The 18,010-nt window shown below is 46.4% G+C and overlaps 1 protein-coding gene across 2 annotated transcripts; it reads right to left on the reverse strand.

Annotated features, from left to right (window-relative positions):
• Positions 1-4,812: 4,812 nt before the first annotated feature.
• LOC133120010 (tripartite motif-containing protein 16-like) lies at positions 4,813-16,768 on the reverse strand. 2 transcript variants are annotated; one of them, XM_061230133.1, is made up of 7 exons: positions 16,110-16,768; positions 11,989-12,084; positions 11,521-11,754; positions 11,212-11,371; positions 7,627-7,731; positions 6,984-7,028; positions 4,813-5,999 (listed from the first exon to the last, which is right to left on the reverse strand). In XM_061230133.1, exons 1-7 carry the CDS (start codon positions 16,698-16,700, stop codon positions 5,476-5,478), a joined length of 1,755 nt encoding a protein of 584 aa, XP_061086117.1. In that variant the 5' UTR covers positions 16,701-16,768; the 3' UTR covers positions 4,813-5,475. The 2 variants fall into 2 exon arrangements, with proteins under 2 accessions (XP_061086117.1, XP_061086116.1); XM_061230132.1 differs by having other exon boundaries at positions 6,984-7,031.
• Between the last annotated feature and the right edge of the window lie 1,242 nt (positions 16,769-18,010).

Below are 18,010 nucleotides of genomic sequence, written 5' to 3' on the forward strand. Positions count from 1 at the left end.
TAGCCTGCTGATCAGTGTGGAAACACAAGGTGACTTACAGTCAGGCAGGTGTGGAAAAACTGCTGTAAAATAAGAATGCTTACAAAAATAAAAATGTTACTAGTTTATTTTTATCAATGAACAAAATGCACAAACAGAAGAAGTCAATGAACAGACAAAAAATCTTAATCTAATCAATATTTGGTGTGACCACCCTTTGCCTTCAAAACAGCATCAATTCTTCTCGGTATACTTGCACACAGTTTTTGAAGGAACTCGGTAGGTAGGTTGTTCCAAACATCTTGGGGAACTAGTCACAGTTCATCTTTGGATTTAGGCAGCGTCAAATTCAGTCTCTTCATGTAATCCCAGACAGATCAGGGCTCTGTGGGGGGCCGTACCATCACTTCCAGGAATCCTTGTTCTTCTTTAGGCTGAAGATAGTTCTTAATGACATTGGCTGTATGTTTGGGGTCGTTGTCCTGCTGTGGAATAAATTTGGGGCCAATCAAATGCCTCCCTGATGATATTGCATGATGGATAAGTATCTACCTGTACTTCTCAGCAATGTGGACACCATTAATTCTGACCAAACTCCATTTGCACCCCCAAACTTGCAAGGAACCTCCAACATGCTTCACTGTTGCCTGCAGACACTCATTCTTGCTCTCCAGCCCTTCGGTGAACAAACTGCCTTCTGCTACAGCCAAATATTTCACATTTTGACTCATCAGTCCAGAGAACCTGCTGCCATTTTTCAGCACCCCAGTTCCTGTGTTTTCATGCATAGTTGAGTCGCTTGGCTTTGTTTCCATGTCGGAGGTATGGCTTTTTTGCTGCAATTCTTCCATGAAGACCACTTCTGACCAGACTTCCCTGGGTGTACCTGGGTCCCACTGGCTCCACTGGCTCCTGCCAATTCTGAGCTGATGACACTGCTGGACATCTTCCAATTGTGAAGGGAAGTAAGCATGATGTGTCTTTCATCTGCTGCATTAAGTTTCCTTGGCCGACCACTGTGTCTACGGTCCTCAACGTTGCCCGGTGCTCCTTCAACAGAGCTTGGACAGCACATCTGGAAACCCCTGTCTGCCCTGTTCTGCCTGGGAGAGACCTTGCTGATGCAGTATAACTACCTTGCGTCTTGTTGCTGTGCTCCATCTTGCCATGGCGTATGACTTCTGACATTAAACTGTCTTCAACAACCTCACCTTGGAAGCACAGTTTAGCTGTTCCTCAACCAGTTTTAACCCTCCTACACAGCTGTTTCTGTTTCAGTTAATGATTGTGTTTCAACCTACATATTAAATCATTGATCATTAGCTCCTGTTTAGTATAATTGGTGAATCACACACCTGACTATATGCCTACAAAATCCCTGACTTGGTGCAGGTGTACCTAGTAGAATTGATGCTGGTTTGAAGGCAAAGGGTGGTCACACCAAATATTGATTTGATTAAGATGTTTCTTCTGTTCACTCACTTTGCATTTTGTTAATTCATGAAAATAAACTATTAACATTTCTATTTTTGAAAGCATTCTTACTTTACAGCATTTTTTCACACCTGCCTAAAACTTTTTCACAGTACTGTATATATATATATATATATATATATATATATATATATATATATATATATATATATATAAATAAAGACGTACACAGATACATTGGGGGGGTTCTCATGGAAACAATAGCAGTCCTAGTCCGTGCCCTCATTCAGGATCCGGACGGCGTGAGGGTAGGAGCTCCTGAGCCTCTCTGAATTGGCCGTATGGATGCGGAACCTTCTCTTCCTCCTCGAAGGCGACAGAGAGAAGAGGCCGTTATCCGGGTGTCTGGGATCCTTTATGATTCTCCCGGCCCTAGTCCTGCACAGCCTGGTGTAGATGTCCTGAGGTTGAGGGAGTGTACCCCCGGTGATGCGTTCAGCTGACCGTACAACTGATCCAGAACCCCGCAGCCTGTCTGGTACTCAATGTTCCCAGACATTCACACGTCACCCCCCTGCTCAGCAACCTCCACTGGCTGCCTGTTATGGCTCGCATCAAATGTTAAACTTTGGTACTCACGTACCAGGCAGTTAAGGAATCAGCCCCTGTATATATCCACAGGAATGACCTCCCAGTGGATGTCAGAACGGCAGAGTCTCTGACCACTTTTAAATGCAGACTGAAGACTCATCTCTTCAGGCTGCACCTTTCCCTCCGTAACTCACCACCATGATTAGCCTTATCTATGCCGTAGACTATAATGGCACTTATATAGTTATATATAGATATTGGAGTGTTGTATTGTATTAGCTATTGTATTGTTTACTCTGGGTATTCTAGCTGCCAACCGTGGTATGCTATTTCTTAAGTTGATGTATTCTTCAAGGGTTCCGATTATATCTGTATGGTCACGCTAGGACTCTGAACCGTATTGTCCTCTCAGGTCCTCTTCACACTTGTTCCTGTGTTCAATCTGCACTTCATTGTACGTCGCTCTGGATACGAGTGTATGCTAAATGCCTTGTAATGTAATATACCACTCTGCACAGGGCCTTACAGTCCTGCTGGGTGCTGCTCCCATACCAGGCAGTGATGTTCCCAGTCAGGATGATCTCAATTGTGCACGTGTAGAAGTTCTGAAGTGTCCGGGGAGACGTCTGAGGCGATACAGTCTCTGCCGCGACTTCCTCACCATGGTTTAATCGTTGGTTGTCCATGTCAGGTCCTTGGTGACCTGGGCACCAAGATGCCTGAAGCTGTCCACTCTCTCCACCAGGGACCCACTGACGTCTGGCGGGCTGTAGGGCCTCCCCTGCTTCCTCCTGTAGTCCACAATCGTCTCTTTTGTTTTGCTGTGGGGGTGTGGGGTGTCGGGTGTGTGTGAAATGTGCCGTGAAATGCTACGCTAGCGCTGCTGAATGCCGTTACGACATCATCCACTGCATCCCCCATCTCCAGTCTCTGGCTTCACCGAGCCACGGAAACCCAGCAGAAGCATGTTGGGATGGCTCTGCTGTTGATTTATTAGGTGATTTAGGAGAACACACTCCATTAGATCAGTGTCAAATACCTGTTGAAGTGGTTATTACAGTTACTAGGTGCTGCTTGTTCTGTTTCACTCTCCTGCAGTCCTGGCCCTTATTAAATATATATAATATTAATATATTCATATTTATAAGCTGGTGATTTTCTACAGAAGCAGTTGTTCTGCTGTGCCAAGCCTGGTTTACGGGACGGGGGTTTAGTGGGGGGGGTCGAACAGAACCACAGAGGAGGGGGCGGAGTCACAGTGCAGAGCCCCCCCCCCCCCACAGCCTCCTGTCCACACAGGTTTTTATTTCATTTGTTTTATTTCTTTTTGTTGGTTTGGTGGTTGGTGGATCCTGCTGTGATTTTAGACTTGAAGATGATCAGGACTGGTAGCTGGGTGACACTGGGTGCCATTTTGTTTAATTATTTAAAGCACAATAAAACTGGGGGGGAGGGGCCGACCACCTATGACCTCATCATTTGTAAATGCAAACTGAGCTGTTGATTGGCTACTGATCTGGGCTTGACATTAGTTGAGAGGTTTGCACTAGCAGTCCTTGAGTTATAATAATAATAATAATAATCATAATAATAATAATAATAATAATATAATTATACAAATTATTATTATTATTATTATTATTATTATTATGTCATTAAGTGGTTGACTCATTGCTGCTTCGTTGCCTGGACACTAAGTGCTGAACAGCATGCTGGGTAAAGCCCATCACTCATGCTGTCTGATGACCCAGCTGGTTGCACTGGTTTGGGCCTTTCTTTCTGTGTGTGTACCCCTGACATGTAGGTGTGTGTGTACCCCTGACATGTAGGTGTGTGTGTGAGTGTGTAGGTGTGTGTACCCCTGACATGCAGGTGTGTGTATGGGTGTGTGTGTGTGTGTGTGTACCCCTGACATGCAGGTGTGTGTGTGTGTGTGTGTGTGTACCCCTGACATGCAGGTGTGTGTATGGGTGTGTGTGTGTGTGTGTGCACTGTTTTGGGGGGGGGGGGGGTCTGGGTGTGTGTGTGTGTGTGTGTGTGTGTGTACCCCTGACAGTGTGTGGGCGTGTGTGTGTGTGTGTGTGTGAGCACTGTTTTGGGGGTAGGTTGGGAGAGGAATCTTTGGGTGGGCCGGGTCCCTGGTGTTTGGGAGTGGGGGTGGTAACCTGTCTGTCCCACCTGCCTCTTACCTGTAACTATGGTTACTTCACAGGTGACATGAAAGTGATGTTAATTAGCTTTTCAGTGCTGTTGATATGAGACTAGAAAACACAGAGACTCTCACACACACACACGCGCGCACACGCTCGCACGCTCGCACGCACACGCACACGCACACGCACACGCACACGCACACGCACGCACACAATCAACTTCTGTTTTGCAGGTCCTGGTTCTCAGGGTAAAAGCCTGTGTTTGTGTTCTTGTTCTGTGATGCCCTGCCTTGGTGGAACACAAGGTGGCGCTTGTGTTTTCTTTACATATTCGCCTTTGCCAAGTCGACTGACTTGATTTTTTTTTTTCATTTCATTTCAATTCTTTTTACGTAGGTTTAATAGATGTTCTACAGTTAGCTATGAAAATGCTGGCATCCACTAAATGTTGGACACAGTTTGTGCAAAACATTGTAAAGCATTGGAAGACATAGCACATTTTGTAACCGTAACTATGACGATAAGATACAGTAATAAAAGCTAATGTTTCCATATTTTCATCCAGCTTTTTTTGTGCTTTTAATGTCCTGTAATGTCTGCTTTGTGAAAACACAAGTCTAACAGGAATGAGTCTGAATGAACAGAGAAACAGCTGTTACAATCTCTCCACTTCCCCCCACATCTTTAATGAAAATGAATGAACAAGCAAAATCAATCTCACAAAAAACTATTAAAAACATTAAAACATCCTGCTCCACCCTACACCTCTATCTGCACCTCCTGTATCTGCAACCATTCCTTTGTTTATTTCATCCTAAACAATCACAGCATATAGTACCCAACACTGCCCAGTACAACACACAACAACAACAGCCATGAAACCCAGAGTCTTACTGACTTTACAGCAGCTGCTTCATATAAATGCCATCACCACAAACACTCTAATCCCACATTGGATGAGTGGCATAGGGAAACCAAAATGTCTGAAATACCCTTTAATAAAAGATGAGAATCTGCATGTGAATTGTTTGACTACAGAATTATGATTGTGGAGTAAAGAGCCAAATCAAGAAGAAAATGTCTTTGATCCAAACATGGAGCTCACTGTAATAATGGAGCCCATGCTTTAGAGTGACTGGATCTGCTTCAGTGTGACCAAAATGATGTTTCCTCAGTTTCAGTTCAGTTCAGCTCATTATTTCATTCATTTAATCATTTGAAGTTGAAGATTGAGCTGCATTTAATTCATTTTCTGTCTCATTTCAGTGTTTTTCCCTCTCTTTGATTACAGCTGATCTTCCCTTCACTTTCTGCCTCATCACAGATCATACAGTTTTATAGAGGATCCATAAAGCACCCCAAACGCAGGATAGAGGGGCTGAGTGAATGTGGTCTGGACTCTGTGCAGGAGGATCATTGTGTCAGAGACGCTGTAGAAGGACAGAGTTCCTGCCCTGTGATCCAGGTACACTCCTAGTCTGGAGGAGGAGGGAACAGCGATTTCAGTGTGCTCATTATTGTGCCAGAAAGAGTAACCGGAGGGAGAGCAGAACAAACTCCAGGACTTGTCATTACGTCCCAGAGCAGCGTCCACACCCTTCCCTTTCCTCCTGATGTCTTTATCTGTCACTGCTATATGAACCACATCTCCACTCCACTCAGCCTCCCAGTAACAGCGCCCAGACAGACCCTCTCTGCACAGCACCTGGGACCTGCAGTCAAATCTCTCTGGATGATCAGGATATGGCTGGATCTCTCTCACACGGGTCACCTCTCTGTTCCCCTCAGACAGACGGAGGTATTCATACGCTGTGTTGGGGTCCAGTGTGAGCCCACAGGAATCTGATGGAGCAGAATGAGAGGAGAGCTCAGTGATCATAATAAACTGACATATTTAAGAAACATTTAATTTCACGTTTCACTCCTTAAATAAATATTTTTATCTCTTTAAAAAGTAATTCTGGGGCTGAGCATGGGCACTGTATCTCTACCTATTTAATGAACTAAATCAAGTTCATCCTGTTTCAGCCTGTCTTCCTGCTGTAAATTCAGCAGCTCCATCATTACTCTCATGCTAAGGAACTAAGTTGGCAAATTAATAACAATAATTAATACAGATTTGGCGCCGATACGGCTTGTGTAATATTGTCAGAGTATGCAGTGGAAAGGCAGTGAAGTACCATTTAAAGGAGCCTTTCTGGCTGTAGCAATCCTGCAGCTTTATGGGTAAAACAGGCGCAAATGCCTTCAATGTTTAGGGTTTGATTTCTGCTGGGGCTGTCCATGCTAAAAGTAGTGATAACAGTCACCAGCTACCATGTGCCTTGACTACCCGCAGTAATTTCAATGTTTCTTACTGAATATTCGGTTGATGTAAGTTACAGATTTAAATAGACTGAAAATAGTGGATTTAGCAGTTGAAATGTAAAATAATAATAATAATCTCCCGGGAGAGGACGACCCAGACATACATACACATAGTCACACATACACACACACATACATACACACTCACACACACACTCACTCACACACACTCACACACACACATACACACACTCACACACACCCATACACACACACATACACACACACACTCACATACATACACACAACTACACATACACTCATACTATTCAAAACATTCAGAAAATTCCTTTGTGTTTTTTAAAGCAAAAGCAGTACACAATGTATTTCATGAGTAATTTTAAGTCTTTTTCCCTTTAAGTTTTATAAACACTTGAAGTGTTTCAAAAGTCTGAACTGAATCTCCACCCTAACCCCCACCCCTCGCCCCCCCTAATTTAGGTTTAATAACAGACTCACATTGTAAGAAGTCCCCTCTGGTCTTGGGCTCCAGAATATGCTCTTCTACTGTAGGGAGAGATCACAAGAAAGACATTGTATGGTGGCTTGTAGCATAGTGGTTAAGGTAAATGACTGGGACACGCAAGGTCGGTGGTTCTAATCCCGGTGTAGCCACAACCGCACAGCCGTTGGGCCCTTGAGCAAGGCCCTTAACCCTGCATTGCTCCAGGGGAGGATTGTCTCCTGCTTAGTCTAATGAATTGTGCGTCACTCTGGATAAAAGCATCTGCCAAATGGCAATAATGTAATGTAAAGACATAACATATACATATCTATCATAACCCTAAAGCTCGTAAAGGCTTCCTTGTCTGTAATTGGTACAACTCTGGTCCCCATGGTGACAAACGCCAATAACGGACACCCTGATATGCTAAGGAAGTGATTGACACCTGACCAATCAGAAACAGCTGGTCCAAAAATGGGTGGACTGGAGATGGTTTGGTAATTTAAAGTCATTGAGTCATTGACAAAACTTTTCTGTTGTATAACACATTTTGTGATTAAATCTCTTTAATTCTGCAGTATTTGTGGTAGAACTGAGCATGCATGCTTCTCATAGCCAGCACAGCATTAATGCACCCCCTCCCCCCATCAGCCTAACCTGAGAAAATCCACATGGACAGGAGGAGAACCAGCAAACTGCACAGGAAAACGCCCCAGCATCCAGACCCTGGACCCTCTCTCTGTGAGACCACAGTGCTGCCCACTGCACCACCGTGTCACCAAACAAGAAAACACACAAACATTAAACTTGATGAAGCATCAGTCATATTATTGTCACAAGCTGGTATGTAGGCAGCCTTTCAAAGGAAATTATACATCATACATGTCCAGGTTAAATTCAGAGCAACAGGAGTCTTTGATCTGCTGCTGTATGCATTAAACAGAAAGATCCACAGAGTTTAGATGATCAAAAACCTGCCATCCAATGCTTATCTGAGTGTGTGTGTGTGTGTGTGTGTGTGTGTATATGTGTGTGTTTGTGTGTGTGTACATGTGTGTTTGTGTGTGTGTGTATGTGTGTGTGTATGTGCGTGAGTGTGTGTGTGTTTGTGTGTGCATTTGTGTGTGTGTATGTGTGCGTGTTTGTGTGTGTATGTGTGTGTTTGTGTGTGTGTACATGGTGTGTGTGTTTGTGTGTGTACATGTGTGTATGTGTGTGTGAGTGTGTGTATGCGTGTGTGTGCATGTGTGTTTGTGTGTGTGTGTGTGTGTGTGTGTGTGTGTGTGTGAGTGTGTGTATGCGTGTGTATGTGTGTGTGTGTGTGAGCAGGGTGTTGTGATGCGTCTAGTGCAGTTGTGCAGTAGTTAGAGGGAAGGTGCATGTCTACTTCCCACCTGCTTCAACCCTCTTGCTTACAGCTTGCTGCCGCTGGCTAGCCCCTGTGGTGAACAGGAAAGCAGCCGAGTGTGTAAGCCTTCCCTTGCCAGTACACCGCCTCTCCTTCACCAAGACTCCTACCAGGCCTCCTCGTGACCACACACGGTCACTGGGTGCCTCGCGGCCCCAGGCTGGGGATCTGGGAGCTGCAGTGGTCCCCAGAGGTGTGACGTGCAGGCCCACAGTTGTGGACATGCCCTGGCGTCCACCAACCACTGTCCCGCTGCCTTGTGGGTAAGTCCAGAAAGACAAAGGCTAGGGGAGCACACCCTGAGAGAAAAGCTGGTGCTGGCAGGCGCACCACAGGCGGTCCTCCGACAGACTGGAGCTCCGGCAGCCTCCTGCAGCTGTGAGGAGTTACCGGTCGTCCTGGATCATTTCGTTGCCATCGGAGTACAACTCCCCACAGCGAAGAAGTACCGTTGGAGCAAGCGCATCCCCTTCTTCACTTTAAATAATCTCAGCGCGCAGGTATCTGCTACTGGTTTAGTGAGTTCCATCCAGACCCCTGCAAACCTATCAAATCTACTGGCGATGGGGTGCCTGGTGACGGGGGCAGGACTGAATGATCCGGAAGCTCCTAGCTATGTCCCTGCACAGTAGCGGCACAGGGCTATTTGGTCGTCAGCAGCTGGGGTTTTGAGTGGCAGCTGCTCCCGGCAGACCCCCGTGTGTCTGAGCAGCCCTATTAAGGACCACACTGCTCACCCCAGTTGGGGAAAGGTCTAGAAAAGGTGACCTAAACATTGCCCACTCAGACTCTCCTGCATGGGATACTGCGCCCATCAGGATATTCCGTTTAGCGGTCCAAAACAAAAAAGCTAAATATATTCCTACGACTTGCAACATGGAATGTCAGGACCCTCTTGGACTCAACTGCAACACCGACAGGCCCGGTCGAAGGACTGCACTGATCGCAAGAAAGGAAGAAGAAGAAGAAGGCAGAGCTGAAGTGCTACAACATCGACATTGCTGCTTTAAGCAAGACCAGACTCCTGGGTGAAGGATCACTCAAGGAAGAGGGAGAGGGCTACACCTTCTTCTGGAAAGGTTACCCCACAGGAGGACAACACCTGCATGGTGTGGGCCGGGCCATCAAGAACTGCCTCCTGCCAAATCTCACGTAGACACCGACTGGCGTAAGTGAAAGGCTTATGTCACTCCGCATCCCCCTCGTCAGAAAGCAATATGCCACCCTCTTCAGTGCTTATGCACCCACCCTTTCATCAGAAGAGGATGTGAAAGACCGCTTCTACGAGATGCTGGATGAGGCCCTCCAAAAAGTCCCCAAAAATGACAAAATCTTGCTGTTGGGTGATTTCAATGCAAGAGTGGGGAAGAATAGTGACATTTGGAAAGGCGTGATTGGACAACATGGCATCGGCCACACCAATGCAAACGGGTTAAGACTCCTAAGTCTCTTTGCTGAACACAATGTCACCATTACCAACACCATATTCCAGATGAAAAATAAAGACAAAACCTCCTGGATGCACCCCCGGTTCAAGCACTGGCACCTTCTCGATTACATCATCGTCAGGCACTCGGATCTGAGGGATGTCCACATCACACAAGCCATGAGAGGGGCGGAGTGCTGGACCATCGGATGATCATGGCCACGCTCAAAATGAGGATCTGCCCAGCAGTACGCCTCAGAAAGTCCACCAGGAAAAGGCTGCACTGTGCCCGGCTGCAGGAAACAGAGGCATGCAACAGCTTCCGCTGTTCCCTAGCTAACCAGCTGGAGAACACTGAGTCTCTCCTGGGCATGGAGGGGACACCGATGACCAGTGGTCCCTGAGTGTTTCACTTTATGAAACAGCAGCCCAATCTATCGGCTACAACAGGAAGAATCACCAGGACTGGTTTGATGAAAACTTCACACACATCTCCACTCTCCTCAACAGCATGCATAAAGCCCATAAAGCCTCGCTCAAAAACCCATCTTCTGAAGCCCTTAAAACCAAATGGCAAGACCAAAGGAGAGAGGTGCAGCCCTGATGCACATTAGAAACCAGTGGTGGGTACACAAGGCAGAGCAAATACAATCCTATGCAGACAGGTATGACATGCATAACTTTTATGATGCATTAAAGGCCACTTATGGTCCAAGAACCTACACTGTCAATCAATCAATGTATGTGTGTGTATGTGTGTGTATGTGTGTGTGTGTGTGTGTGTGTGTGTGTGTATGTGTGTGTTTCCACAAGTGCTGCGTAGCAATGAAAGTGTCACAAGATGTTTTGCAGGAATGCTTTGGTGAAGGCCTGTGTGTGTGAAGAGTTCACTGATGAGGGACATCGCTGAAAAGGGTGATTTCTGTATGCCAGAATGAAAACAATCATCTTTAGCCTGATTTTTACCTGAGGTGTGCGTTACTGTTGAGAGCTGTAATTCCTGGATCACCCATTAAGATGTCAATACCATCAAATTAAATTAGACAGTCTGCACTGTGAACTCATATTCATTGTTTTGTTTCAAATCTAATGTCCTGGACTACAGAGGCAAAAGATGTCTAAATATGTATGGATACCTACTAGTTATATTCTGGCCAGAAGGACCACCTCATAACACACTGGGTGCTTTCAATGTCTCATCCCTACACATATTGTGGCTCATTTGGAGCTTCAAGTGTTACTCCACACTGTGATATATAACCTGTGAGACAGACTGAAATGTCACTCACCTCTCTCATTAATAATATATAACCTGTGAAAGTGCCTTTCATGATGTAAAAGTGAATCTCACCAGTGTGTTGTGTGCAGTGCCTAAACACACATTCTGCAGCAGGGTTTGTCCACCAACCTTTTCCAGAAACTTTGACCAACTCCGCCATGAAAACATCCTCCATTCGCTCTTTCAGTTCAGAGACAGATTTCCTCACAGGCTCAAAAGAGACGTGTGGACTGACAGTGATGCTGGGTAAGTCTCCAGGTCCAGGAGGGGCACAGAGAGATTGACAGCTCTGCAGCCAGACAGACAGACAAACAGAGAACAGCCTCAGTACAGATTCCTGTGCAGATGCCAGGAGCAGATCTTTGTAAATGAGGAACACACCTCATCATGTGTGTACAGTGTACATAGTGCAGACTGTCAGAGAGCCAGTGATGTTACCTGGAGGAAATGGATGTGATCCTCTGTGCGTGAAAGCTGCTCCAGCTCAGAGTCTCTCCTCCTCAGCTCAGCAATCTCCTGCTCCAGTCGCTCCAGGAGTCCTTCAGCCCAACTCACTTCAGCCTTCTCCTGATCTCTGATCAGCTCTTTCACCTCAGAGCACCTTTTCTCAATGGAGCGGATCATCTCAGTTAAGATCCTCTCACTGTCCACCACTACTACCTGTGCAGAGCTCTGATAGGAGACACAGAGAGAGGAGGGCTGTACATTTTAACTAGGCCTTTCACTCAGCTCTTACTGGGACCCCAGACAGCCTGTTCCCCACAGTGTGGCTCAGTGGGATTGAGCCCCACAGGGCTGGAAAGTGGCCCAACACTGGGCTCCTCACTGGCTGACTGAGCCTTGACTGAGCCCTGAAATGGCTCTTCCAGCAGCCAGCTGTTGTCTTCTCCTCTGGTCAGTACCCACCTTGAGTGACTGCACAGCCTGTCTCAGATCCTGCAGCTCCTTCTCTCTCTCCTGGATTCTCTGCTGGAATTTACTCTGTGTCGCCCCCAGCTGCTTCTGTGGACAGATTGATCATTTCCCCTCAGGTATATTTTAATAGTTCAATTGTATTATATCATATAACAATGTTGAACTATATTCTCATATTCAAAATTAAATAACACTGTGATAACACTTTTCAATAATGTTACGTGAATTAGCATTAACTAATGTAGTTCACTCAATTACTACTGAGTATTTAATCTATACAGCTTTCTTTAGGTATTTGTACATCATTAATTAATGTTATCAACTCCTATCAAGTTCATGCCAATTAATATTGAAATGAAAAAAAAAAACCAGTTAATATATTTAGTATTGGTTTACTAATTATACATTTATCCTATGGCTTGCTAATGTGGAAATATCCATGTAACAAATACATTAGTTTGATATGTATTAACAAATGACATATTAATTATAACTAATGATAACTAGATATATATTATTTCATGCTTAAATAATGTATTTGTACCTCATTAATTCATTTTTTAACAACCCCACAAGTAAATGCAAATTCATGGAACCTTATTGTTACATTACATTACGTGGCATTTAGCAGACGCTCTTATCCAGAGCGACGTACAACAAAGTGCAAATCAATCACAAGAACAAGTCCAAAAGTAGACCTGAGAGGACAGTACAGTTCCGAGTCCTAGTGTAAACATACAGAAATTCAGAACCCTTGAAGAGTACAATCAACTTTCAAACTAGCATACCACACTTGGCAGCAAGAATACAACAACAGCCAATAAAAACAACAATACCTATACAAGTAACGATATCTATACATAAGTGCCATTACGGTCTAAGGCTAATCACAGTGATTGTGAGTTGGGGAGGGAAAGGTGTAGCCTGAAGAGATGGGTCTTCAGTCTGCGCTTGAAGGAAGTCAGAGACTCTGCCGTTCTGACATTCACCGGGAGGTCATTCCACCACTGTGGGACCAGGACAGACAGCAGTCGTGAGCGTGAAGTGCAGGTGTGGCGAGGGGGAGGCGCCAGACGGCACGAAGTGGCAGAACGGAGGGGTCTTGTTGGTGTATAGGTCTTGATAAGGGATTGAATGTACACAGGGGCTGATCCTTTAACTGCCTGGTATGCGAGCACCAAAGTTTTAAATTTGATGCGAGCCATAACAGGCAGCCAGTGGAGGTTGCTGAGCAGGGGGGTGACATGTGAATGTCTGGGAATATTGAATGCCAGACGGGCTGCAGCATTCTGGATGAGTTGTAGGGGTCTGATGGCAGATGCTGGAAGGCCAGCCAGCAGAGAATTGCAATAGTCCAGGCGGGACAGGTCCATTGCTTGAACAAGGAACTGAGTGGAGTAGGTGGTGAGAAAGGGTTGGATTCTCCGGATGTTGTACAGGAAGAACCTGCACGCCCGGCCACAGATCCCTGTAGATGCCAGGGAGGCGAAGAGGATGGAGTGGTTGACCGTGTCGAACGCCGCAGAGAGGTCAAGAAGGATCAGGACAGAGGAGAGAGAGGTTGCTCGCGCAGCCTGAAGGGACTCGTTGACAGAGAGGAGTGCGGCCTCCGTCGAGTGGCCAGGTCTGAAGCTGGACTGGTGGGGGTCCAGCAGGTTATTCTGAGAGAAGAAGGAAGAGAGTTGGTTGGAGGCGGCTCGTTCAATGGATTTGGATAGAAAAGGAAGGAGAGATACCGGACGGTAGTTTTGAATGCAGGAGGAGACAAGAGTGGGTTTCTTTAGGAGCGGGGTGATGTAGGCCCTCTTGAATGATGAGGGAAAGCAGCCAGAGGACAGAGAGGAGTTAACAAGGGAGGTGACAAACGGGAGGATGTCAGGCGTGATTGCCTGAAAGAGGTTTGAGGGGATGGGGTCCAGGGCACAAGTAGTAGGGCGGTGGGAGAGCAGGAGGTGAGACACATCAGCATCTGTAAGGGGACAGAAAGAGGAGAAACAGGGGACAGACACAGAAATGGAGACAGGCATAGAGGTGGTGGTGGTCGCGAAGGTGCTGCGGATATCTGCAACCTTCTCGTCAAAAAATACCGCAAAGTCATCAGCAGTGAGCGAGGACTGAGATGGTGGGGGAGGTGTGCTGAGGAGAGAGGAGAAAATGGAGAACAGTTGACGAGGGTTAGAAGTGGAGTTCTGGATTTTTGTTTGGTAGTAATTTCTTTTGGCAGTGGTGATAGCGGAGGAGAATTCCGCCAGGAGAGACTGGTAGGAAGACAGGTCCGACGGGTCTTTTGATTTCCTCCACTTCCTCTCAGCTAGACGTAGGCTTGGCCTGGAGGAACGTAGAAGGTCAGAAACCCATGGGCTGGGAGGGGAGGATCGAGCAGGCCGGGCGACAAGAGGACAGAGAGAGTCAAGGGCTGTGGAGAGAGAGGAAAGCAGCACGGAAGATGCGGAATCAGTGGGTAGTTTGGAGAAGGTTTCAAGAGGAGGGAGGGAAGCGGTGACTCTGGGGGTAAGGGAGGAGGGTGATAGAGAGCGGAGGTTACATCGGACAGAAACAGTGGGGGTGAGAGAAGGGGAGGGAGGTAGAGCAGTTAGGGGGATGGAGAAGGAAATTAAGTGGTGATTGGACTTGTGTAAAGGGGTAACAGTGGGGTTAGAAGAGGAGCAGTTCCTCAGAAAGATCAGGTCAAGAAGGTTTCCAGCCTTGTGAGTTGGGGGAGAGTGCTGCAGAGAGAGGTCAAAGGAGTGAAGTAGTGGTAAGAAGGCAGCAGACTGGGAGGCTTCCAGGTGGATGTTGAAATCTCCCAGGAGGATAAGTGGGGTGCCATCCTCAGGGAATGAGCTGAGTAGAGTGTCAAGCTCATCAAGGAAACTTCCCAGGGCACCTGGAGGACGATAAACAACGAAAATATAAAGTTTAACAGGGTGAGTAATTGAGACAGCGTGGCATTCAAATGTGGATAGGGATAGGTCAGTGATGGAAAACGCAGAGAATTTTCACGAAGGGGAGATCAGCAAGCCAGTGCCACCTCCATGGCCAGAGGGCCGGGGGGTGTATGAGAAGGAGAAGGAGGATGAGAGGGCAGCGGGGGTGGCAGTGTTCTCTGGTGTAATCCAGGTCTCAGTGAGGGCAAGGAACTGTAGGGACAGGAGGGAGGCATAACCCGTAATGAAGTCAGCCTTCCGTGTGGCAGACTGGCAGTTCCATAGCCCCCCTGCTACTGTGAAGTTGTCACAGGGGGTCAGTGACGGGTAGCAGAGGTTGGTGGGGTTCCGTCGCCGTGGAGGGCCACGTCGCTGGAAGTGCATTCCGAAGGGGAGAGAGCAGACCGTAATGGGGTGCTGACACACCATACCATTCCAAAATGGGAGGCCGCCTATATAAACTGCTAATTACTAATGCAAACTAGCGATCTAAAAATTATCCTAACAATTGCAACGTCCAAAGTATCTAACGGATTCTGATCACCTAATCAGAATAACAGAACCGAGCGAAACTGCCGGCGGCTGGTGAAAAACACACAAGATTTGCTAACTAATGACAGAAAATGCAACACACCTGGTCTAACTAACGCAGTAATTTGACAAAAAATTTACAACTGCTGATAGACGAACAAGGTTTCCTTATAACCTACTGCTCACACGCAAAAAACACAGAAACAATACTTAAGTTCCCTGGAGGTCTTCAAGTACACACGGCTAGTGGAAAAAATGCACTTTTGAGGCCTCATTTTTTGTATTGCGTGAGGTACAGCAGGTCAGTGTGTGGAAGTGTACTGGCCTCATAGCTAAAGCTTCTAAACTGTGTGAGTGAGCTAGCTCCTCCAGCCGTGTTGATTCTCATTCAGTGAATAGGGGGGTGAGGGGGGTGAACAGAGCTGTCACACAGAGCTGACTTGGGTTCACTTCCTGCTCTTACTGCTCCATCACTGTGGACTTCAGACCAGGAAATCATTGTGCTCCTGAGACCTTTTTAAAATGTATAAAACATTTAAAAACAAAATGTACTTGCTGAAGAAATCAAATAAATGAACACATATTATAGCTAAAAATCAAGATGACATCTGCAATGACTGATAAAGTTTTATTTGTAAGAGTTTCAGTCCTTACCTGTTTCTCAGTCCTTTCTGGTGCAGCTGAGACTGTATCATGGCCTCTGTGTTCATCCATTGTACACAGATAACAGATACACTGCTGATCGGTACGACAGTAAATCTTCAGCGGTTCGTCATGATGAGAGCAGATCTTCTTCTGCAGGTTTCCAGAGGCATCGGTCAGCTTGTGTCTCTTACCTGGGTTCAGTTCATCATGAAGTTTGAGGTGAGTTTCACAGTAAGAGGCCAGACACACCAGACAGGACTTGACAGCTTTGTGCTTTCTCCCAGTGCAGACATCACACGCCACGTCTCCAGGTCCAGCGTTGCAGTGAGCAGGAGGAGCAGCTTGGAGTCCTGTCTTCTTCAGTTTCTCCACCACTTCAGCCAGCATGGTGTTTTTGTTCAGAACTGGCCTTGGGGTGATGGTCTCTCTGCACTGGGGACAGCTGTAGACACCAGTATGATCATCCTGATCCCAGCAGCCATTAATACAGCCCATACAGTAACTGTGTCCACAGGGAGTAGTGACCGGATCCTTCAGTAGGTCCAGACAGATCGAACAGCTGAACTGGTCCTGATCCAGTAAACCTCCACCTTCAGCCATTTCACTGCTCACACTGACACAGACAGACTAGTTTCTCTGAAATAGACGGCGTTAAGTTTCGTTTTCTCTGAAACTGCGTGACAGAGAGAGGGAGGGACTCCGTGGTTCTTCTCACAGCTGCAGGAGGAGTGGTGTTGGACTGAGGCCAGGCTGAACAGAGCAGGCTGAGCAGAGAGTGCAGATATATAAGGAAAAAGTAAGAAGTAAGGAGCATGTGAAGTGATTACAAAGGCCTAGTAGGGACTGGCCCTGTGATATACTGACCATGATAAGGTGCTCTGGTAGATTGTGTGCAATGGTGGTAGTGCAAAAGTACAAAGTAAACAGTAAAAAGTAAACTCAACAGGGGTAAAAGTGAGGATTACAGTCCAGATTGTGTAGAGGGCTAATATAGCCTGTTAGGACAGTCAGACAGATATTGGATAGAGGATGGTAGACAAAGGTGATGTGGTGGAAGGAGCAGAAAGAGACTCATGCTGAAAAGTCCAATTCTCCCCTCCCGTTTTGTGTGATATTGTATAACTGAATGGCCCATGGAACAAAGGACCTTCTTAACCTGTCTGTTGAGCATGTCAGAGACAGGAGTCTGCTGCTGAAGATGCTCTTCTGTCTGTTAAGTGTGTTATATAGTGGGTGGCGGCCATTGTCCAGGATTGCCAGCATCCTGTTCAGTGTCCTTTTCTCTGCTGTTGATATTATGCACTCCAGCTCCATTCAAACTACAGAGCCAGCTTTCCTTACCAGCCTTTCCAGTCGCCCAACGTCCCTCTTCTTAATGATGCCTCCCCAGCACACAATGGCATAAGAAAGGACACTCACAGATTTGAAAGGCTGTGAGCTTTGTGAGCAGTAAAGGTCTGTATATATATGCATTGGGATTAGTATCATTACATCTGAACTCCACTCAGAAAGGCTCCAGATTGCCTCAGCAGATCAGGCACGCCACAATTCCTTTCCTAGCGTTTGTTTCAAAAGCATTTTACGTCAAGCAGCTTGGATGAGACAATTTACACTCACTTCAGGGGAACATTAACACCACAAACATTCCCACATAGAAAATGAGCTAAACATCAGAATATGTGGCTGAGTAAACAGTGTTAAAGCAGTGCACTGGCACACAGGTAGCACAGGTAACACTTTTGCACAGGTAGCCCAGGTAGCACAGGTTAGCTGGTGGACCTTGGTGTGGAGATAAGCAGTGGCTGGCTAAGAGCACAGCATTAGTGTGCTAGGCTGCTATAGCCACTATGCCCATGGAAGATGCATATGCATTCAGGCAGAGTGCATACAAGTGTCTTTGGTTTCTGTGG

The sequence above is a fragment of the Conger conger genome, unplaced genomic scaffold (genome assembly GCF_963514075.1).
Source record: "Conger conger unplaced genomic scaffold, fConCon1.1 SCAFFOLD_96, whole genome shotgun sequence".
Lineage (NCBI taxonomy): Eukaryota > Metazoa > Chordata > Actinopteri > Anguilliformes > Congridae > Conger > Conger conger.